Source organism: Mastigoproctus giganteus, chromosome 2 (assembly GCF_048544385.1).
Source record: "Mastigoproctus giganteus isolate SK-2022 chromosome 2, ASM4854438v1, whole genome shotgun sequence".
NCBI classification, from domain to species: Eukaryota; Metazoa; Arthropoda; class Arachnida; order Uropygi; family Thelyphonidae; genus Mastigoproctus; species Mastigoproctus giganteus.
In genome coordinates this window covers 62,068,360-62,092,285 of record NC_143576.1, presented here as the reverse complement: position 1 = coordinate 62,092,285, position 23,926 = coordinate 62,068,360, and the positions used below count along the sequence as shown (strand labels likewise).

The 23,926-nt window shown below is 36.9% G+C and overlaps 1 protein-coding gene across 1 annotated transcript in view; it reads left to right on the top strand.

Moving 5' to 3' along the window:
* LOC150089319 (uncharacterized) overlaps window positions 1–23,926 on the top strand; it is a 150,188-nt gene that overhangs the window by 88,371 nt on the left and 37,891 nt on the right. The window contains exons 3-5 of the mRNA XM_090388999.1: window positions 8,326–8,489; window positions 23,025–23,097; window positions 23,809–23,914. Coding sequence (XP_090245125.1) covers window positions 8,326–8,489; window positions 23,025–23,097; window positions 23,809–23,914 — 343 coding nt within the window. The remainder of the gene's footprint in view (window positions 1–8,325; window positions 8,490–23,024; window positions 23,098–23,808; window positions 23,915–23,926) is intronic.

The window sequence follows — 23,926 nt, the reverse complement described above, 5'->3', positions numbered from 1 at the left end:
TATAAAATTATATCATCTTGAGACAGGAAAAGGCCTGGAGTGATAAAAATCATGTTTCGCTGTGGGGCCGTGGAGTAAAACGAGGATTGAAATTTTAAGTCTGGGACGCATTCAGATTTGATTTGTTCGCTTATAAGACCTGTCATGTATTAAAGTAATTACTGCGGGGAGTGAAATTCTAATTACTTTAACGATCACAGCCGTAATGGTTACTTGAATGACAACTAACACTTAGTACGATGGTTTGTAAGTAGCAGTTGTGAAGAAATAATTGTAAGCAAGCTCTATAATTAAGATCCAGAAAAAAGAGATATAAAAAGGAATTAAAGTGAAGGAACAAACCTGTAATAATTACATAGATATATGTAATGTATAAAAAAGCTCAACGGTGCTGGTTGCCTCAACGATTTGAGTCTGGCTTAATTCTTGCGACTTCCCACACCCTAAAGAAATTCAATTTAATAGAAATTAGCGAGATTTAATCTCCTCCGAAAAAAATAAGACTTGAATCGCAATTAACAAAAGCCTGTTTAACCAAATTCACATTAATATGCTCCGTCCGTTTAACCTTAAAAGGTTAAACAGACAATGTTGGTCGACTGCTTCTAATCCCTTTAAGACTTTTCAAAATACGTCTTTATATCAATGGAAGACCCAAAGACGAAAGGCATTAAGAACGTGCAATGCTTAGTACTCTGTATTGTTTGAGAAAACGGAATATGCTTCTTGACATTAGACTTGTGTATTATTATAATGTAGAATCAAAGTTAATCTTATGCATGTTAACCTTCTTTTCAACTCTACTGAATTGCAAACGAATTCCTACCAGGTAATATGAGCATTGCATTATATATTAGTCGAATTTTTTCCTTAATGAGTAAGTTTCTTTAATTACTTTTATTTAATTAAATTCAGATGCGATTGAAATGTAATGTAATACGCATATGTACCAGTTGGTTGGACTACTTATTGGAGCGCACTAATTGATGTGATGTGAATAACAGCTTAGAAGGTGCGGATGCAAAGCTTGGCAATGATACCATGGAGGTGGGGGTACCTAACTGAAATGTATAGGACTCTGAGGGTGGAAGTATCAGTAAAATGAAGAAAAGTATATTCTCACTGTTAGGGTAGATGAACCAGGAAGCACAAATACAAGACCTTACAGAGTAACAGAAGTCAGATCTCATGAAGCTTACTTTGGGTAGCATGCTGTAGGTTGGAGTAAACTACCTGTCAAAGGGTGGAGGCAGAGCGCTTGTTTAAATTCAAAGTGGAATTGGATACTACATTTAAACTACGAAATAAGTGCTTAATGTTCTTCAAACGTGCTTATGTTTTAAAGGCATTTACAAACCTTTTTCATCTAAGTAACTGGCAGTACTGTGTGCATAGTATTAGGGTCAGGCGCCGCTTGTGGTTCCCACATCTGCACCCTATGTACACTGTGAAGAAATGCAGAACTACTGTAAATGCCAGAAAAGTGTTCTTTGCTGAATACGTAGTATCGTCTTGGGTTCTGTTGGGTGTCCTGGAATTTTGCCGCAGGGCCCCTGGTGAGACCCCACGTTGCCCGCACACACCGGTAGGAGGTAGCCAGGCTGCCTATTATATTTTATGTTTTTTACCTCATGAAAAAGGTTTGCAAATGTTTGATAAACGTCTGTGCGTTTATTAACCATTTTTTCGATATTTTAACTTATTTTTTTTATCGAATAACAATCAGGAGAAAGCTAGGTTAGATCGAAAATCTGCTTGTTTGTAGTTGTATTATTTATTTTTTTTTTTTATCATATCTAGTGTTCGCACCTTTGGATAGAAAAACAACCCAACAAATATCGACGATGCAGTAGACTCGTATTCCAAAGGCACTTCGGATAGTAGCTAATAAAAGTACTCATCAGAGATCACGCACGCAAAACCCTGGAAAACCATAGACTGCACACGGTCATTGATGTCAACAGCCCAGCCGTCACAGTTCACGACATGCCTGCTGATAAACGTGGATTTTCGCTAAGAAATGCTTCGTATCCTGCAAAACATAACGGCTTTATACACGTAACATCTTCATTCTCAGCTAAAAGCCGCACCTGGGTGGAAAAGAATTTGTGATCAGGCTAGACCTTAACACGACAGTTTCAGATCATCAAACTCTTACACTGGAAAGAACTGGACTACAGCCATACATAACACAGATTCCGACCAAACATTCATCATGCACTGCTTCAGCCACAGACCCGGCTATCTACATTCCGCTATAAAGAACAGATCCACAACCACAAATTCCTCGAAACTTTCTGTAGGAACCAGCATTCTCTCAACAATAGAGGACAAATGGATGTAGTTTTCCTCGATATCAAAGCAGCATATGACAGACTGTCCAATTCCCTACTTATAATCCTCAAGAAGATTATGACCCCTTCATGTCACTGCACAAAACTTTATTCCGCATGCAGTCGCCCCAAGATCTCCACACATTTAAGAGAGCCAAAACACTACATATCTTAGAGGCTGCAAAACACTACATTTCGGACCTTGTAGCCTACCTCAAAGCTAGTTGCTAGATGGCTTCGCTGTCAACAGAGTCATGGATGAAATAGATTTAGGAGTCGCCTTGGGCGAACAACTCTCCTTCCTGCTGCACTTCGCAGGCACCAAGAAAAAGACCCGTGAAACCCTCTGGAGAGCAAAGCAAGAACTTACTGCCTCATTACTCAATAAGTCCTGAGATGTGCCTCCCCGGTCGCACTCTACGCATCTGTTGTTTGGTCCTCTGCATCGTCTACTCGACCCAAGAGCTTCCTTTGCATAGAATACTGGAGATGACTAAACAGACACTCGGAAAAACTTTCACAACCTCAAGAAGCATCCTATGCACCACCTTTAACTGTACCCCTGCGAATTAATAGTAATCAGGACCAAGATCATCCTGGTAAAACTGCTTACATTCGAAATAGATGCACCAAACCTTTCGGGAATCAGTATGACCAGCTCAGAAGCCGACAACGGATGTTCCCATCCAATACGGTAAACTGGCTGGGCATAGATATAGAGCAACTGTGTGCCAATAAGACCTGCAGAGCTGTCATTTTTCAGCAGACTTACCGGCTGATTGGCTCCAACTGATAGAGAGCCTCTGGTCAGCTTCATGTGCCAGAGCCCAGCAATCGTCAACTTTCATAATATTTATTGTATGTCTTGTACTGCGCTATTTTTGTATTTATATCCTACTGCAGTGTTTCTCAATCTTTTTACTCTCGTGGCACATTTTTCAAAGAAAAATTCTCGCGGCACACCTACGTAGTCATAGAAGAAGAAATTTCTAAATTTCGAGGCACACTTGGAAAATTTTGCGGCACACTAATGTGACGCGGCACACCCTTTGAGAAACACTGTCCTACTGTACTTGTTTATTGCATACAGTTCACTCTGCCGAGTACCTGTTATTCAGATTTGTACTTATTTACCACACTAGTATATACTGCAGAGCCTGGTGAAATCGAATACTTCAAATAGAGTAAATAAATTCAGATAGCTGCATTCCAACTTTACACCTCGCATATTTGCTAATCTTAAAGACAGCTAACTTTCTAATAGTGCTTCATCCCCAATTAGGTATTGTAGTGTATCTCTGTTTGACAGCAAGAAATTGAAGTGACAAATGTTGTTATTCTGGATGCGCTTAAACCTCTTGGCTTTTTTTTTTATGACAGCCTGCCGTTTCAAAACATTAGTTTTCATGGTAAGGAGAAATAAGTATTTTTAATGCAACTATCAAAGTATATTACGCTGAAAACATCAGCTTCCATCGCCATTGTTTTGTAGTAAGAATTGTATAATAACATTATCTACTTTTAAGATTACTTTCAATGAACGTTATGTTCCGTTTATGAAATAACTTCTGACAGCTTTCTCGACATTTGAGTATTTAGAATGGGGAAGGGATGGAAGAAATTGATTTATAGTAAACAAATCATTAAAAAGTGCAGTTGTGAAGACTCCACTAACAGGTGTATAATCTTAATACATTTTGCAATACTCTTTGCCTGTTAATGGTATGAATTTTTCTGCTAAAAAAAAGCAACCAATCAAACATGATAATATTTATAGATGTTCAATATGTTTAGAAGTATAAAGCCAGACATTGCCGAGTTACGTTATCCTTAAAATATCTTTATAAATCATCTTTTCTAAAAGAAAATACTACAAATGATTGTGAATTCTTAATATCATTTATCGCTAATGTCTTCTTTCTCTTTCCTTCTCTCTCCCAACTTACAAAAGTGAATTAGCATAAATAATTTTAATTTCTTTGCGAATATCATTATACTTTCATAATCTTAAAATATCTCGTACTTTTTAATCTTTTCTTGGAGATTTTCTGCTTGAATAATGCAGCCCTCTTTATGAAATAGCATTTCAGCGTCGAACCTGATGAACCAAAAAAATTTTATGTAGAAATAAAACGAAAGGAAATGAGCTCGATGTATCTGAGTTGGCGCATTAATGAAATGCAACATTTTTACGTCCTGAAGAAAATTTAAAATTATTCGATTAATAAGCAGTTTAAAAATTCCCAAGATCAATTCAAGACAGGTCAAATCAGGGCCACAAATGTAATTCAATTCTTAATTCGCCCTGAGCGTGTCTGTTTCCTTTACCGCCGATAGCAGGGCCCCACCAATATTTATTTAAGGAGGCCCTCTGGATCAGTAAACAGAAGGGAGATTTGGGGTGAATAAATAGGGCCAATGTTTTTAGACTGTGGAATTCGGCGAGGCCCTCGAGTGGCAAATAAGAAATGAATTGATAATGTAGTAAAACTTGTAAACAATTTCCTCACTGTTATTGAATACAGATTATCCAATTCCTGTAAACTTAAACAGTTGAAGATACCATGGTTTGGAGGAATCGGGTTTCCAACTCTTCCATATGAAGAGTATCAAACTTTGACATTGAATGTTTGTCAGTCTCTCTCTCACATTTTCTCATCTGCGGTATGAGAACAGGTTTGAAGCGTCGAATGTTGGTGAAAGCAGTTTAGTCGTCGCATCCCACCGAAATATTCATTTAAAACGAGGCTTGAGTGAACAGAGGAGGACCACTCGATTTCCTTTCATCTTCGGTCGGTTTGTCGAACGTGCAGCCGCTTTTCGACCATCGGATCGTTGGCCTAGTTTGAGAAGTTCAGTAGCAACCGCCAATGGTGCTTTCGAGACGGCTTTCGCTGTCATTGTTAGTGGGTGTAGAAAGGCAACCGATGTTATGCTGCTATAGGTTATGACCTTGCACGTACAGAAAGTTACGGCAGGTCGTAAGTCACCACCAGAATGAGGCGAAAATGGGTTTTAAGCTGTTTTATTTGACAAGCGACATACATTGAAAGAGTGAAGAAAGAAGGGGAAAAAAGCAAGTTCTTACTCCATCACGAGTAGTAGTAGAGAGAATTGACAGGAAGTAGTTAAATATGATAGAAAGAAAAGATAATATTGTCAAGGTGAAAACTTTAAAACCAACTTAGTGACGCCCCTTTCTGTTTAGATTGCCTATTTTGTCAATGTAACGTTGGCTACTGATCGTTACGCAGGTGAGTGTTCTTAAGAGGGAACATCTTTATGTGGTAAAATATACCATAGAAACAAATACAGCTGGATTATACATTAATAATAAAAATTATTACAAGTACATGAAGTATGAATAATATGAAATAAAATAAGTGTGTGTGTGTATATATATATTTATGTTAACATATTTCTCGCACCATAGCATGGGTGGAGGAAAATTTGCTTAAGGCATCGCCGTCTATAATCTTTGTCGACTGATGGTCTCATCAGGTCACTTTGTATAACCATTTTTCATTTGGAAGAAATTGGTCGGATAAATGCAGTCTATTGTTGATATGACAGAGAGATGGATCCTTTGTCCTAAGGGCGGGCAAAGGAATTCGCCACATGATGTGTATCCTGGATGATTTTAGTCTTGGTTCTGCATGCCAATAATTTTAATGACTAGACTTGGCGGGGATCACGTCAATTCGTTGCCAGACAACTCATATGGAACAGTTTGGTGAATTATTTGGGTGAACTCAGTGCATGGCAAAGCAAGACAGAAAATGTGAATTCTTAATGCCATGCTGTAAATGGTGAATTTAGTGATCGCGATATATCGTTCTTGATATTTTATATTTTTGATACAGCCTACCATCCATCATTTGTTTTTAATGCACGTGCCATTTTTATGGAGATCCTATTAAAACAAATTGCCACGAATAAAAGATTAGGATACATGAGAATCTTTTTTGCACTTTGCGTTCACTTCTGTAAGTTGTACTTTTTAGATACACATGGAGGGTGGGTGGGGGAGTTGTTCCAGAGACCAATAATAGAGATCTTAATGGATGCCGGCTTGGTAATGAGTATCATTTGACGTTCGCTTTGCAACCTGCGCTGCAGTTTTTATTGAAAGAGTAGGCTAGTAAATTCTTTTATACAAAATAAATGGATAAAAAATATTTTCATTTTTCTTAATTTCTGCTTTCCTCCGAATCACCAAAATTTCTCTTGTTTCTTAAACCGTTTTAATTCAATGATTTTTTTTTTTTTTAAATCTGATCTGTGTGTGATACACCAAAATGTCGTAGCCACCAATTGTTGCATCCAGCGAGATATTGTTCACCGAATTGTCATGCAACAAATTGACGAGGAATTTTAACAATATCCCTGGTCCTGAGCTGTTGAAGCAGGGGATACTTGCAAACCGCCCGCAAGTATCCCCTGCTTCAACACAAAAAAAAACCACCGTTTATTTACAAAATCGTTCAAATATAAAAGCCCATAAAAGAAAGTTTCTGATCAAGAATGTATTACTCAGATCATAGACCAAATAAGCTCCGAGAAGCTCTTCAAGTTGCTTCTTGGATATGTAGTCGCTATTGTAGCCGATGGAGCTATCATTAAGTTAACTCGCTGTCCCATAACAAAATCTATGCAACACTTTCATTATACTGTAGAGCAGAGTTATGAACACTATCTTTGTCACGACAGTGTTCATAACCTGTCGATATTCGTACCCGTAACACATCTGCTACTCAAGGTCCGTAAGCCTACTTAAGACTGAAAATTATAAAGTAATGCTCACTACACTGGCACGTAGGACAGGTCATCAAGTTAGATGACCATTCTATGTAAAGATTTCAAACTTTTCACATTTCAAGGAAAGTCTAAGAGCCTTTCCTTGAAATTGAAAGCATGGTAGTTACTTCTACTTAACATCTATATTTCTTATTTAAAATAATTTTTCTCTTGCAAAAAAACGTAGAAGACTGACATCAAATATGAAAATTTTGGACTTAGTCATATCGAATGTCTAGAGCTAACTTAGTTTGCAGCGTTATCTTAGGAAGCAACTGAAACAGTCCATTCCTTGGACACATCATTTATCACTTGTACTTTCATTGTCATAAGCAGATCGTCGTCTGCTTCGTTTTGATACGTTTTAGGACAGTGACTCAAGATTTTATCGCTGCATGGACTGTGATTTGATTTCGGGTTCAAAACCACGAATTCAAGTTTAATGAATTTGAAAATTAGTCAGGAAAAAATCATGCCTTTTTTAATTTAATATTTGTTTGGCTTTGGCCGGCAGAGGACTTTCTAAGTCCTGTCCTGTCTAAGTCCTTTGCCGGCGTCTGAAGGTCATGAAAGGAAATCATTTTGTTCACTTTTCTTTTCTGAAGGATGCCGCCGGGTAGTATAGTGTTTTATGATCACCGTCCAAAAAGTCTTCAGACTTTTTGGACGGTGATCATAAAACACTTTTTGGACTCTGATCGTTCTTGGATGGCCCTAATGACAGTTTTGTTTTTCTGAAGAATTACAGAAATATCATCGTGGCCGGTGTCTCAGGCGATGGTTGAATGGTTTTATCTCTTTCCCCCCCCCCCCCAGAAAACGGAAAAATCTCTACCGAAGCATATACACCACTACACAAACATATACTGATTCCTCCAGGGATTAGTTGCATTGGCGCTTGGCGTACATTTGTTACTCTTCAGCGTAAAACATATCTGCGAACAAGTGTTTTCAAGGATAAAAAAATGTCAAGTATTTTATAAGATTACGTACAAACGGCCGTGCAAGTTCACTCCTAATTACTAAATCTTTGAATTGCTAACCTTTTAGCTTGAGAATCTACCTCCATATAAAATTCATGAAAAAAGGAAAAATTGAATTCACGATTAAAGAACTGTAATTCACTTTTACATGATGAAAGTTTCTATTAATTAATGGAATTTTAAACATTAAAAGTTAAATTTATTCCATCCAGGACGGCGCCTCAAGCACAGCAGTAATTCTCTCCACGCCTGAAGGGATTGAAGAAGGAAGTAGCAGCCGAAGTCACGGTGTCTGGTCTGGATGGACATCTTGGTCCTTTTGTAGTCGTTCGTGTGGAGGAGGAGTGAGCATTCGTAGTCGGCTCTGCCATAGGAGGTAACGTGTCTAAACTTCATGAGATATTAAACAATTTTGGAGATATTTGAATGCCTCCTGATTTTTATTTCATTGACCTCCAGTTTAAACAGTTGCAATTCCAAAAGGATAGGATGTCTCTTACCTTACTGAACTAAGAAAAATTTGACCTGTCTATCAAATATGGAGACGCTTAATTCTCTAACACCAAGTTCCCGAATTTTTGACAGGAACTTGATTTATTTACATGAATCTATTTTAGTTCGTTCACCTATAATGCGAAGCTTAGAAAAAATTGTAATTAAATTACTATAATTTAAATGTTTTTCTTTTCCGTCTTGATCAATGTTCTTCAGTCTTTCCCGTGCAATCAAGTTCCTGTTGCAAACAAACATACCAAACTTGAATTTGTTTGTATTCGAAGCATTGCATTTAGTTACATTATATCAATTTACGTTAGTGGAATTAGTAGCAAACCCACCAACAAAACTGCATCAAAACCTTGCCAAACTTAGAGCTAAATCAATTATTTTTAAATTATCACTCGCTGTTTTACTTAGCTAGCCACTATTACGACGACCGCAGTATATACAGGTGAAAGTTCTAGAGTAACCGAGTCAAGTTGCTGACTGCCAAACTTCACTAAGCAATCGGATGAGAACTGGCTTATTCGGTAAAGGATGATAGTGAAATTCTAAAGGGTTTATTTGTGATAGTGGGCTATATACGTATAGTTTCTTTATAAGGTAATGGCTGAATTTAAAGAATCATGGTGTAACATAGACACTGGCATAAATAGATACTGGAGATCCCAATATATTATGAAGATTGACTTTTTTTTTTTCAGGACGCCAGACCATTTAGAGCCTCAGGAAGCTAAAGTTAGATGATGGTATTTTGGAAGGATGAAACCAAACACTTTTGGAGGTTTCGTGCTAAAATCAAACTAAACTTTGATTTCAATTTGATTACTGAGGTAGAAATCATCGTAGATCACTTTCTCGTGGTATTTAAACTTTACGTCTACTGGTTATCTTATTTCGCTCTGAAGAATTTTTCTATAGTAAACAGAATTTATTATTTATTTCTCAAGAGAAGCTAACGCTGCTTTTCTTGGTCTTTATGTCGGTTGGTTCGTTCTAAACGTTTTGAGTCATCCTAGAAAGGTGCTATTAATAAAGGAGGTTATAAAGAATAACGTGAAGCTGTGACATAGTTTATTAAATGCAAAAAAAAAAAAAAAAAAAAAACCTTGATCGCCTTACACATTTAACTGGTAATAAGCGCAGAGTTTTGGTGTAATGGTAGGCTATTTTTGTACTGAATTTCAAACGAGATGCTTAGTATGTATGAATTGTCACGTTCTGCTTCTTCCGTGTATCGTATAGGGTGCTTCAGAAGTCACGTACCATAGAATAATAAAACGATTACATCTGTACATCATTGCAAATTCCAATAATGCGTAAGTGAGCCCATTATAAACCATGTATTATTCTGCAGAGTGGAAAAATTATTGCATGATGCGGTCACCCAACCTTTTTTGTGCAAAGTGGGCTGCTTCGAATAGTCAAATGGTGATGACTGGAGGAAAGTATGAATTTACTTGTGAAATTTAAAAAATGTTATAAGAAATACAGTAAATCCTCGATTTAACGATATAAACATAACGGACTGCGTCTGTACGGTATCTGGTGATGTAACTGCTCAATCTGACTGTATCTATAATCGTTAAATTAATTCCACAACAAAGTCGAGTGCAAGAGAGTCAGGATTGTCTTTTCCATCACCTTCCACAAACCTGCTGAGCGATAGTCATCCGAATTTCTAGTGAGGATACCCGAAATCTATTCAGACTATGAATACGCTTTGGTCAGTGTCCACCATACTATACACACGGAGGAAGTTTTAAATTTTTCTACCGCACACAACTGGTCAGTGCAGTAAAACACAGTATTACAACATTTAATGTTTTGTTGTTGTTGTTGTGATGGAGTTTTACGACACGGGCTGCCAGGGTCATATTGTGTCTTTCAAATGCTTAGTACGAAATACTGATGTTTAGTTTTTATTTCATTGTATAGCATTTTTCATAATATTTTGCATATTTCGAAGATTATACAGTCTTTGGAGTTTAGGGTATTACTGTCTGTCGTTTTATATCGGAATATAAACTCGTACACCTTATAAGAGTCACTTAATTTTGAAAGAACGAAGTTTAAAACACTCCTCATAACAAGCAGTTTCTGCTGCTGAACAGAAAGTGATAGCTGTTTTGAATTTTCACTTAAATTTAAGGAAAGGATAAGGACAAATTGCCATTTTCTTTTTATTGAATGCAATACTTTTTCCAATTTTTCATTCTATGTTAAGTCTATTTCTCATTAATAAATAAGAACAATTTGTAATTTATTTTAATTTTTAATGGGCGAAACTAATGCTTCCATTACTTGTAGTTGCGCTGCAGTTTTTTATTAATCTGATGCCTGTAGGCGTGATCAGTTAACAATTTATTCACATCAGTTTTCCACAGCTTGGGCACGTGGTTGCAAATGATGAACGAAGGAGCGCATCAGTATAATCTCGCTGTTGAGAAAAATGTTAACTTATTCCGGATCATCATACTTTTTCGCATAACTGAAACATTAAAATGTGTACCTGTAGGGCGTACCTAATAAGACGCGGTTGCTATTTGCAGAGTATGTAAAATGCAATACATTATTGAATATCTTAATTCCGAAATGGTAACGTTATTGCGATCGTCTCCAGTGCATTATAGAAATATATTTACGTGAAAATGTATGTTATATTTGAGAGAGGGAATGTTGTTTATCCACCATTTTGCTTGCAGTGTGTTCTTGTGGTTCTGAAAACCCCCGCGGCTGTTATTATCGAAATGATATGATGATACGAGAAAAAGAACTTGTTCTGCATCTTCGAAAAACCCTCATGATTGTTTCCAATCGAAAAATAGGACCTATCAATTTTCTTTCTTGAATTTTACCAAACACCACTTCAACGCCATTGCATGCAACTTAATTCAATGTTTCACAAGACGCTGCCGAAGGTAAACTTCCTAAGATCAAATCTGTTGTTACTCCATAAGATAAGGCCTGACGTAGCCGACTGGTCAGGAGCGAGTGTGCATAGCACGCGTTCCTTGAGTGGACCAGGGTTCAAGCCCTTCACTACTAAATACGATAAATATTTATGACAATTTATTGTAAACTTTACTGACTTGGTTGTCGTGCCGGGGTATAAACAGAATTTATTTATTTTGTATGTCGAGTTTTCAGTTCAGTCTGGTAATATTAGTGTTATTGATTAAAGTGATTCGTCTAGATAGTGGTGATCCGGGACAGGGGCGGTAACTTGCCCCACTAGGCATGAATTGTCGGGTGTTGGCTAAGAAATCAATTGAGAGAATTAAAGTACAAGAGAAAACTATGCGTGGATAGACTTTGTGTCAAAGGAGCGCGTGGTCTAAATGTAGAATTTAAATGATGATTATGACAAAACACAAATATGCAATTAAAACTTTTTTTAATGCTGAAGAACATGTAATCATCGCACATCAGTTTCGCTACATGCGTGCTATGAATGCTTTTTTTATCACAAGAATGGCAGGAATTCCATCCAGCTAATCCGAGCCCGACCAACTGGAGGAAACAAAGCTGAAGGTATTACTTGTGCTCAGCATTCCTCCTTTGATCAATACGTAGCACTGCGCGTTTTCTTATCGATATGTTTGTATTCTCGACTAAGAGTTCTAAATACCGTTTCCTCTCCCATTTTTACACCAAATTTTCCTTTTCATTTGCATTTTAAATACCTAGTTATAATTTCATTCTTTGTTTTTTTTTTAATTTTTCCGTATTACAAACGTTAATGATTAGGGATATTAACAGAAACTATATCGTTGCTATAAGGTAAATTTTAATGCTGGACGATACGCTTTATTACATGTGTCTGATCAAATATGTATTTGTAAAATAGTTTGCTACTTTTTAATGCTGTAGATAAATTAGAAGCGATCATAAATTGAAATCTTTATTGCAATAATAATAATACAAATAGATACATTGCAATTTTGCCCTTCACGGCCACAAGGCCAGGGGTTATCAGTAATATGTAAGAAAAAGAAATTAATAAATTAAACATGAAAAATACATATGTGGACGAATAAAAGTAAATACAGCCCAACACTATAATACAATTATAAACATCACAATGTACAAAGAACAACTTAAGGTCATCCAAAGACTGGGCACATGAAAGTAGCTGAAATGTCGGAAACCTATCGGATAGGTGGAGACGGCTGAGATGTGGGCACAGAGTTGGAGTCGCTCTGAGGGAAGGCTGAGGGACTCTCCAAGAGCACAGGTCCCAGAATGATGCCGAAATCTTGCCAGTGATCATTTTTATAGTTGTGGTAAGGCATTTCAGCGTGGGAAGCCTATGAATTTTTATCAAACTGGACATTTCAGTTGTCCTTAACAGTTTGTTTGTTTGTGGCACATTTTAAGAGCCAAAACTCAGTAGAAAAGAGTGGTCGAGTTGTGCTGGGGGCAGTAGATGCCCATACTTCTGCAGCATATAGAAGCGGATAGTATACTGTGCTTTTTATATATCTTCTGGTGGTCGTTACTTCATTAATATAATGCAAATGCTGTTTGGCCATTCATCGGGGTCAAACTGCCTTGGGTGAGCAGCTTTTCCATGTGGTTACCAAAGCAGAGCTTAGGATCAAAAACAACCCCCAGATCAGTATGTTTCTTGACGATGGGAATAAGGGAATTACATAGTGTTGGCTGACTATATGAAGGCGTTTTCTTTAATGAGGATATCATAAATTTATACATTTCTGGATTTATTTTTAGTTCGAGCTGGTTGAGGTAGTTTGTACCAGGAGTATATTGTTAATTGATGCTGTTATGATGAGAAGATCATGTGGAGAAACAAGTGTTCATATCATCAGCATAACATTATCATGCCTGGACTCAACGAGCGGCGAGATAAACTCTCTGTAAACAAGATCCTAGATAAGACTCCACCCTGAGGCACGCCTGAAGAGACACATCGCTCGTATGTTTGGCCGTGGACAGTAAGCCGGATTATTCTATTTTGAAGGAGTGAAGTGAGGAACTGTAGTGTCTCCCTTGATTTGAGAAATCAAGGGAGACATTTTGAGAAATTGCCCGGAATGTGGAGCATTCATGCTTCTTCCCTTGCAGAATTGATTGCTATCGAGGAGGGTAAATTAGTTGAGGTTGTTGATGAGGGCGCTCTTTTTCTCAGAAAATGGTCTGATATATATGCCTTGGGGCCAGGAGGCTGGATCTTATAACCTTTTGGTAGACAGCGGGTGAACACATAAGGAAGGAGGCATAGCGTGTTTGCCGGCTTTTTAGCCGTTTAACCTGAACTGAGAGGTTATGTTCCTCGTTAAACATTCTCATTATAGATTCGGGAGATGTTCTAGATCCAAATCTTGACGCAAAAATCTTGGCTCTGGTGGAAACTACGGAGATGTTATATTTCTCGGCCAATGTCAGACGAGATTTGGAGGCTATTACTTGGCGGGGTAAGGAGATCTGGTTATGAATATTAGCGTGATGGGGAAGGCAATCAATATTGGTATCAGGAATGCATCCAGAGGAATTTGAGGCAGGGTTGGCTGTAGAAATGAGAGAATTTTGTGCATCTCCAGATGGGACGCAAGTATCGCTAGAAGGGCTGTTGGTAAGCAAACTAGCATATGACGTGTGCAGAGCTTGACGGGCGTTAATTGAATTACTGTTTAGTTCTTGGGCTCGTAGGGAGTGTTTGTCATTTTCTGGTGAGTTCTCTGGTTGGGATACTTCTTCACAAGATTGCAGCTGTGGTTGGTCACCAGCCTTCTGCTGAGTGCATGACTTGGGCCTGCTAATGTGCTCAGTCGGAATGTCTGGAGATCTATCTACGAATTTGAGCGTGGGAGCCAGGCTTTATAAGGCTAGGAGATTTGACAGGTTGAGTAGTTTTTGTCCATTTAGGTATTATTTGTGGCTGAGATGTCAGCTTACCATTTTCGACCAAAGAGCAGAGGTCGGAGAGCATATGAGTGATATGTATATTTTGGTTCCTCGGCGAGTAAACCTCATCCTTCAGATCCTCAATTTGGGACCTCAACTGGTAAATTAGGAGGATCAAGAAATCTACGCTGTCTGGCTGTAGAGGAGTGGTCGACACTATAGCTTTGGCGTTAATTCTTGAAGAATCATCTTCACTTTGAAAAGTACTTGTTGTGACTAGTGTCTGGTTTGAGGTGGAGAATACGTTAACGACCGAGGCACAGTTTTGATCATTAGTTTCCGATGGAGAATTGGACTGATTAGCGTTGCATATATCGTGGTTGGCAATCTCGTCAGGTGGTGTTCCGTTGACCACTGTTTCGTCGCATGCGATGGTCATAAGTTCAGGCAAACCAGTATTTGAATGAGATCATTTAACATCTGGTTGATAGGGCTAGTTTCAGTCTGGGACAGAGGAAGTTCAGATATGAAGGCTAGCTGAAGGCTGTTCAGGGGTGAATCATATGTAATAAAATGAATAAATAATAATAATAATATTTTAGCGTCTTCTCCAAGGCATTTGTCACATGCGAACCTTCTCCGACGTAGTTTAGAAAGATTTGCAATGTCTGTTTTAACTGAGTGGGCACAAAAGATTAATTTACATACATGACAGCAAATGGTTGGTTCCTTCCCGTCGTTGAATAACTTGCAACAATCCGTCTGCCTAGCCTGCCGTCGCAGCAGGCTAGGCAGATGGATTGTTGCAAGTTATTCTGTTTCTGTGACATGCCTGATTTCGGGTGTTTAAATCACTTGGAGGCAGTGAACAATGTTCAGTTTTATGAGTTAGTCTTTATTTCCGAGTAGTTTGTTTGCTCGACCACTATTAAGCTTGCAGCTTTTATATTCGCGTTTCCAAAGAGAGAACACAAAGCATAAATGGTTGTGACAGGTGTGCTAAGCACAAAAGACAGAAGAGATGGAGGATTTCCCTAGGGAGCTCCGTAGTGGCGATGCTTTGACTCTATCAAGGTTGACTCATTGTCACCTTAAGCCTTTAGGGTAGTGCGGCGTTTGCCTAGATTCATGAGGGCTAAACCGCTGTGGATACATCGTAATGAAGAACTTCAAACGTGAGCAGGAATAATTTTAAAAAATCAGAAATACCTGTTTATCATATCACGAAGATACCACATCAAGCTTGAGCAAAGGAAGAGGAATTCATTGGTGGGTGAATCATTTTATAACGTTAAAAATAAATAATCTAAAACTGAATTAATATCAGGAGCGTAAACGAACACTGTATGCCACAACTCCATGTAAAATTTCTTTATTCGCTCTTAAATGAGTCATCATTCTTCCTCCAAATACAGTATGTACAATACCGATGCATAACATATTTCAAAAATGTATCTAAGTGACAAATCTGTGTCCTGAGAGACTCGTTTGTGGTGTTAACACTTGCCCATAATTTTAAATAAAGAGTTTCGTGAAAATTAATTACTGCAATTAATAACGACTCTTATACATGGTGAAATTAATAATATAATTTATTAAGCTAGCTAGCCCAGACCACTATACATTTAAGGTGACGTTTCAGGAATCTTACCAATACTAGTCATCAGACCATGCTGTTAAGGGAAGAAAATAGAAAGGTTTACAATTTGGGAATCAAATCCCAAGTGAGACCAGGGCGGCAAAAGCTGAATCCTCTGCTAAGAACCAAACTAATGCTGCAGTAATGGGCATAGAAGAAACAACACAAGAAGAACCTATATTAGAAATTTATGCTCAAGAAGATATGGACACTGGACGGTCCTACATTTTCGAGAAAAAAAAAAAAAAAGATCGCCATATGACTACTGCCTCTAAAAAGCAACCTAACATCCTACCACTAAAACTAAATAATGCAGTTCATTTTACAGTAGATTTGTCGAGGACTACGTAAAAATACAGATGAACTCTATGACCTAATACGAGATCTTAATCCTGCAGGTATTTTCTTACAGGAAACTTTTTTTTTTTTTTTCTTTAACTCCACAAGTGATACCATCAAAAAAAAAATATACTTTGTAGAGACGGGACGGGAATGCAACAATAGAGGTGTAGCAGTTTTAGTATCCATTAGTACTCCATATAGGCAAATCCCTTGCAAAGTAATTTAGAAGTTGTTGCTGTACGCATAGAACTTGGAATAATTTTATCACTTTCTGTTTATCTTCCACCGAATCAAACATTTATACTCACTTTGATCAGTTCCTTGCCCAGATCCACTTCCTATTTGTTTGATGGGTGACGTTAATGGACACCACCCTTTGTTAGGAAGTGTACATATGGATAAAAGAGGGCAGCTAATAGAAATATTACTGGACACACACAATTTAACTCTGCTGAACACAGGTGCACATTTTCCCACAGGAAATAATTCTGCCATAGATCTATCTATCTGCTCCCCAACTCTGTACCCCAAGTATACATTGGGCAGTATTGGAAAATCTACATAATAGTGATCATCTCCCAATTACTTGTAAATTTCAAACTATCTCCAACTATCTGAAAATTCGTAGAAGATAAATTCTCAAAGGCAAACTGGATAACATTTTCCTTGAGCACAACTTTAGATAAACACTTCATTCAGAATCAGTCAATAGATGAAGCTACTGACCGTATCACAAAACAGATACCAGCAGCAACTGATAAAGCTATTCCCCAGCCTTCCACGCAAGCGCAAAAACTGCTGGTGGAATGAAGAATGTAATAAAGGAAAATAATAAAGCTTGGAATATTTTCCGCAAGCTTCCCACTGCTATTAACCTTATAAACTAAGAAACTCAATGCTAAAGCAAGGCAAATAAGAAAAAAGGCCAAACAAGATTCATGGATACAGTTCAATTCCACTATCACAAAAAAAAAAAAAACCGATACTAGTTTAATCTGGAGGAAAATCGAACTTCTGAATGATAAATATCCATTGTCATCATTTACCATATTGGTATGTAATGCACAGGAACTCTATTCTCCCAAAGACATAGCAGATGCTTTCGCTGAAGCTTTTGCTAAAACTTCAGCAGCAAATTCATATGATGTTTCATTCCAGAAAATTAAAGAGGCTGCAGAAAGTCGCAAGTTAATTTTCAACACCAGTCTCTCTCTTCCACATAATCAGCCTTTTACAATAACCGAGTTAAAGGAATCTTTTAGCAGAACACCCAGTAGTGCGGCTGGCCCTGATGGTATATTTTGTATTATGCTGAAACACTTGAATGACACAGCTTTATAAACTCTACTAATATTCTTTAACAGAATTTTTCAGGAAACGTTTATCCTCGTTCTTGGAACATTCACTTGTATTAGCCATTCTTAAATCAGGAAAAGATCTCTCTAATCCAGTTAACTATCGTCCAATTTCCTTGACTAGTTGTTTAGGGAAAACACTGGAAAAATTAGTTCTCAAACGCCTTACCTGGTTTTTAGAGTCACTTAACATCCTGCATAAAAATCAGTGTGGCTTTCGGCGAAACAGATCTGATTTTGATATGACTAAAGCAGAATCAAACATCAGATGCTTTTGTCAGAAATTACCAGCTAGTTATAGTAAGTCTGGATTTAGAAAAGGCTTTTGATACAACGTTGCGTTTTGGTATTCTATGCGATCTTCACACCTTTGGACTACGAAGCAGACTTTCCTTGTTTATTCGAAGCTTTCTCCATGGCAGAACCTTTCAGGTTCGTTATCTAAATGTTCTTTCTAAAATCCATATACAAGAGGAAGCCGTTCCTCAGGAATCTGTTTTGAGTCCTACTCATTTTTAATTAAAATAAACAACATCATCCAGGATATTCCAAGCACAGTTGAATTATATCACTATGCAGACGATCTCATGCCAAGGGAAAAATATGAATTCTATAGAGAGAAGGCTCCAGATCTCAATTAACAAAATAGTTGTGGATGTCTCGCAGTAACTACCGCTTATCAGCACAAACATCAAATTGTATTCATTTCTGTAAAAAGCGTAAGATCCATCCCGAGCCTGAATTACATCTTAAAAATCTCACCATATCTATTTCCAGTAGTGTCAGATTTCTTGGTCTAATCCTGGACAAATTAAATTTCATACAAATCAGTTATAAAAAATGTGTGTGAAGAACAATGGTTGCAGATCTGGCAGGCTCAGGGCAGACATAAGCGGCTGCAATTCAAACGGGAACCTCAGTTGTGAGCATCAAGCATGAGATCATATAGGCAAGAGGAGGTAATCCTGGCTAGGACACGTATTGGGCATACGTATCTTACCCATATTTATCTGCTCGTGGGGGGGGGGAAGATCCGCCTATTTGTTGTGTTGTCAGACTATACTTACGGTGAAGCGTATACTACTAAATTATAACCATTACATTAATGTTCGAAACACAATTTTCGCTTCTCCTTCACGTCTTCAAGAACCTTTAACATTACCTCATCTATTCAAGAATCTAGCTGAGTTTTTTGCATTCTTGAAGCAGACACGATTATTTAACATTTCAACTACAGTACTAAATACAATCGGGCACAATATGGCCTTAGCAGCCCTTGTGCCATTAAACAACAATTTGGGAACATTTGTAATTAATTATATTCCAATAAATATTTTGTGTTTTAGTGTAAGTAATTTAACCTAAAATCCTTTAGGCTTAAAATTCATATTTAATTGAAATATAATTACAAATGTTCCCAAATTGTAACCCTTTCTATTTTTTAGCGCTAACAGCATGGTTTTGATGATGGGTATCGGTAAGATGCCTGAAATGTCACCTTAATGTATAGTGGTTTGGGGCTAGAAACTTAACAAATTATATTATTAATTTCACGTTGTGTAAGAGTGGTTATTAATTATAGTAATTAATTTTCATGGAAAACAACCGTGTAACGTCCTTCCCTAACTGTGTAAAGATTTTCGATTTCTTGTATTGAATAAAGTTGCGGTCTGCATAATAATAAATTGTTTCAGTGAAGAAATGTAAAAGAGGAATATTTATTTAATGGTCGTGACATTGACAGAGAAACTTAAGGATTACAGTTAACCAAACATCAATAATCAATAGAATAGAAACCCTTCTGTAATTTAAAAACATTATCGCGTGATTTATTTCAGTAGTTTCTACTAGTGTTCACTTTGTAAGGTTTCTAGTCTTACTAGTATTATTTTTATATAGGAAAGGAAAGGTATATTATCATTGTTATTATATGTGAGTATAACTTTATATCGAATTTAGGAAGGATTTATTGAAGAAAGAGAAGCAGAAGCGCCAAGTTTAAATGTTAAAATAAGTAGACTAAGTAATTAAACAGAGAACAACGAAATTCTCTAGGAATACTGTAAAAAGCCGTTAGGACAGCCAGATAAAGTCCCCATGAGTGAATAGTTATAAGCTGCAAAATCTAGAATTATAGTATTATAATGGCTAATGATATAAGGAAGTAGACCATCCAATTCCACCTACATAAGACGAGAGCTTTTGAAAGGGGTGACTTCAGCTGGGAAGAAATATCAGCCTAAAAGAAGTAAATATTTTGGTTAACAAAGAAATTGGAATAATTATAAAATTGAAGATATATGAATAAGAAAAAGCTGCCACTGGACTTTTCATTGTACGATTTTTAAATGGATGCATTTAATGTGCATATGCCTGTAAATAACGTATCTAAAATGTTAATCGTGAGATATACACAATTCCCAATACACATTTATAAACGAAGAACAAAAAAAAAAATCAGCTTGAATTTCCTGGATCTCTCGAATCTTCTAATTAAATGTAAATAAAAATTATAAAACTTACAAGTATATTAAAGTCTAATTATACCTGTCACCACCTTTCTCTGGTAAAGAAAGGGACACTATCTTTAGTGGCAATTGGTATAAAAAGTGATAAACACAGTTGCTTTCTTTTACTCTTTTAGAAGCAGCCGCAGAATTCATGGAATGGGTTGTTACTGCTGGATTGTGATGGATTAATTTCCGCTTTGGAACTTTTTTAAATATATTGTGTGATATAGTGAGGTCAGTTAAACATCACAGAACACTAACCAGTCGATTTTACTGACAACAGATTATTGCATGGAAACTTTGTCATCAATCAGAGAACCAACGCTCTTGAAGTCCGAGCTGCGAAGTCTCCTTGTAATGAAAAAGTCCCCTCATATATATATTTTTTTATTAAGTCTCTGCTTGTTAAACAATGAGTTATTTATGAATCACTTGCTGTCCACACTGATGTAGCTCTTTGCGAAACATAAACATAGCAAATGAAAACTAGATGTTGAATTTACTTCGATGGTTGGGGAGTTAGTTTTTAACATCACTTAAGCTTCAGATGTGGATATATTTTGTACAAAAAAAAGGTTAAAGACAAACCTGTGGCGCCTTTCGTCACGGGGTGAAACATCATTAGTCATTCTCATAGACATAAGAACTAAAAGCTTGTGGTGAAACTTTAGAAGCGAGCGTGTTTGACACTATTTCTATATACACCTCGCCTTTAGCGGCTACGGACACTGTTGACAGGTTACGGTGACTTGGCAGTGATTAAGGACGCTCACAGAAATTCGCCATGGCTGTAATGTGTAGTCGGAAACTTGTAAACTATATAACAAAGTAAAGCCACAGTTTTCCTAATATGGTACATCAGGAAGTTTACTGATAACATTTCTTGCAAAAGTAGTTACGACAGCTGGATCCCTTGATTTTTATATCCAAACAGGATATAAAAATCCCTCAATAGAGGGGAAGAACACGTAGCAGCATTTCATTACGTCAAACTTTAATGTTTTGGAGAAACACTTGAATGTTTTTGAATTAACAAAAAAAATTGTTCTGCGAATAATGTTTAACATTGTATTAAGAGGGATACCCAGTGTCAAACACCTCCCCCCTTGTGTTTATCATGAGAAGAGAGTAGTGTCGTAGGTGGAGGATGCTTAACATCTCTTTCCGAAAGGCAATCCAATGTTGAGGTCAACTATAAAATTAGCCCAAGGTTCTTTGAAGTTATCTTGTTCTTCAAAGCGGAGCCAAGTTCTTCACGTGCGACAAGCGTCACCCTGTACAGCAAAAGGAAGGTCACAGTGGCAACGTCTAAATTCTGCGCTCTTCTTGACAGGTGTGGAAGCTGTGGTAAATATTCCTGCGAAATGCAAGGCCAACGTGTTTGATTCAGATCCAAGATTTTTGTAATTTCTTTAGTCTTGCATTACTTTTGGGACCTTCCCTTGTACCAGGAAAAAAGGGTGAAATATATTTCTTCCCTGTGTGTGTTTTTAGCGGAACGTACACTTCTGTGTTATCGAACTTTTCCAAGAACGATGGGTTTGGCTATTCCACTACAGGACTGCAGAACCAGAGAATCAGCTAATGAGGGTTTGGCTGCATTTTTAAAACTTGTCAGCGGTTGTCAGTTTCGCATTAGCGACTTTTTTAATGAGAAACAGATCGTTGGCCAAGGAAAGAGGAACTGAGTATTTATAACTTATTAAGCCCAAATTTCACTTTAGAGATTCACACTACAGAAAATACTTAAAGCAATATCACAAATATTGAAACTGATAAAACCATAAAAAATTAAACCACTTTTTTATGAAAATATTTGTATTGGAGTGCATCTAATAAAATCAACAAATTTCTGTTAAAATTCACGAGTCCCACTTTTAAAAATATCTGTAGGAGTTTTTGAAGGTACTTGCATATCCACAGAGGACAAAGATTTACGACTGAATAAGTATCAAAAAATACACAAGATCGATAATATTTTAGGTGATAGCTAGAGATATTATGCATCTTACATCCTTCTTCCTAACATTGAAGTCTAACTCATCTCGTCCAGATGAGGAGAATATTGCGATGAAAATAAAATTTACAAAGGTAGAATGATATCAGTTACATTGCCGCCTTATGTTAATTACTGACAGAGCCTGCGCATAATTAGATGGACAAGATGCCCAAAGGGACGACGTATTACAAGAATTATGACAAGAAGAGCAAAAATACTTCACATTGAGATGAAATAACAAATCCGAGTTTAAACTGTCCACGAAATGACTGCACATAAATATATTCGTACTTTTCCGGAACCGTTTCTAATTTAAATACCAGTTCTAATGCAATTTTATATCTGCAACAAATTTCTATGCAGATGTAGAATTTCACAGATCTGCAGATCTTTTCAACTCAATCCTTATTTTCTAAACAAAATAAAAATATGTTAGTTGTCAAGAATAGATAGCCACATTATTCCTAAAATTGTGTGCTAATTGCTGCTTTTCATCGAAATAAAATCAGTTGCTAACCAATGCTTTATAATGAATGTCTTGATAAGGGATTCCCTGAATATCAAAATTATTCAGCGAAATGAAACTAAGTTGTCTACCAGTGATAACTTTGCTTTTTATGTCTCTTGATTTGATGATTATGTAAATGTTTCATTTTTTCTATCAAAAGAAAACTAATGTTCGTGCTTTTTTAAAACTTAGGAACTCTAATGGAAGAAATGGTGGTCAAATCTGTCAAGGTGATCAAACGGAATATAAACTATGCGAAAAGCAGGTAATGTGGTGATTCTCTTGAATAGATTGGTAATGCATGGCATTATAATTTTTATTTAAACATTTTCTGGTTTATAATTTCATTTTATTCTTGATTTAAATATAAATAATTAAAATCGGCAGTTTGATTATGTTCATTATCAATGCTGAATTGATATACCACCTAGCCTTGATCCAGAAAAAATATCAGTGGACAAAATTATCTGTGGAAATAACTTGGAAGAGACGATCTGGGAATAGTTTACTGTCCCTGGGGACATAGAGTTCCATTTATCTTGAACTCTATATTCATCATCCGTTTAATTCTATCTTTCGATAAAATCTTCAATTGCCGTTGCCTGTCGAACGTGACACACTTTAATCGGCGTTGTTTACTAGATGTTTTAGAATGAGAATATTTGACAAGAATTAACATTTCCTAGCGCTAGAATAAAATGCTAAAACATTAGAGAATATTTGTTGACAGAAACGTAATAAGAGTTCGTTGTAACTGTGACACCAGTTAGAAGTTTGCGCCAAGAAATGAAACTACGAATAATTGCCTTTTTGTGTGTGTTGTCGTGTTTACCAAATAAATATTAAACTTCTGTTGCAGCCTACATAAGTACCAATAAAATGGAAGAAATGTATTAAGAATTAAATACATTTAAAGCAAATTATTTTTCATAAATTTCGATTACGTTGATTGATCCGGATTTCTTTTTTTGTACAGCCATGTCCTCCTGGTTCTTTGGAATTCAGACACTACCAGTGTGCCCAATACAACAACCGTCAAGTAGCTGGTCAAAGAGTGGATGATTGGATTCCACAAAATGGAGGTGAGTGTCCGT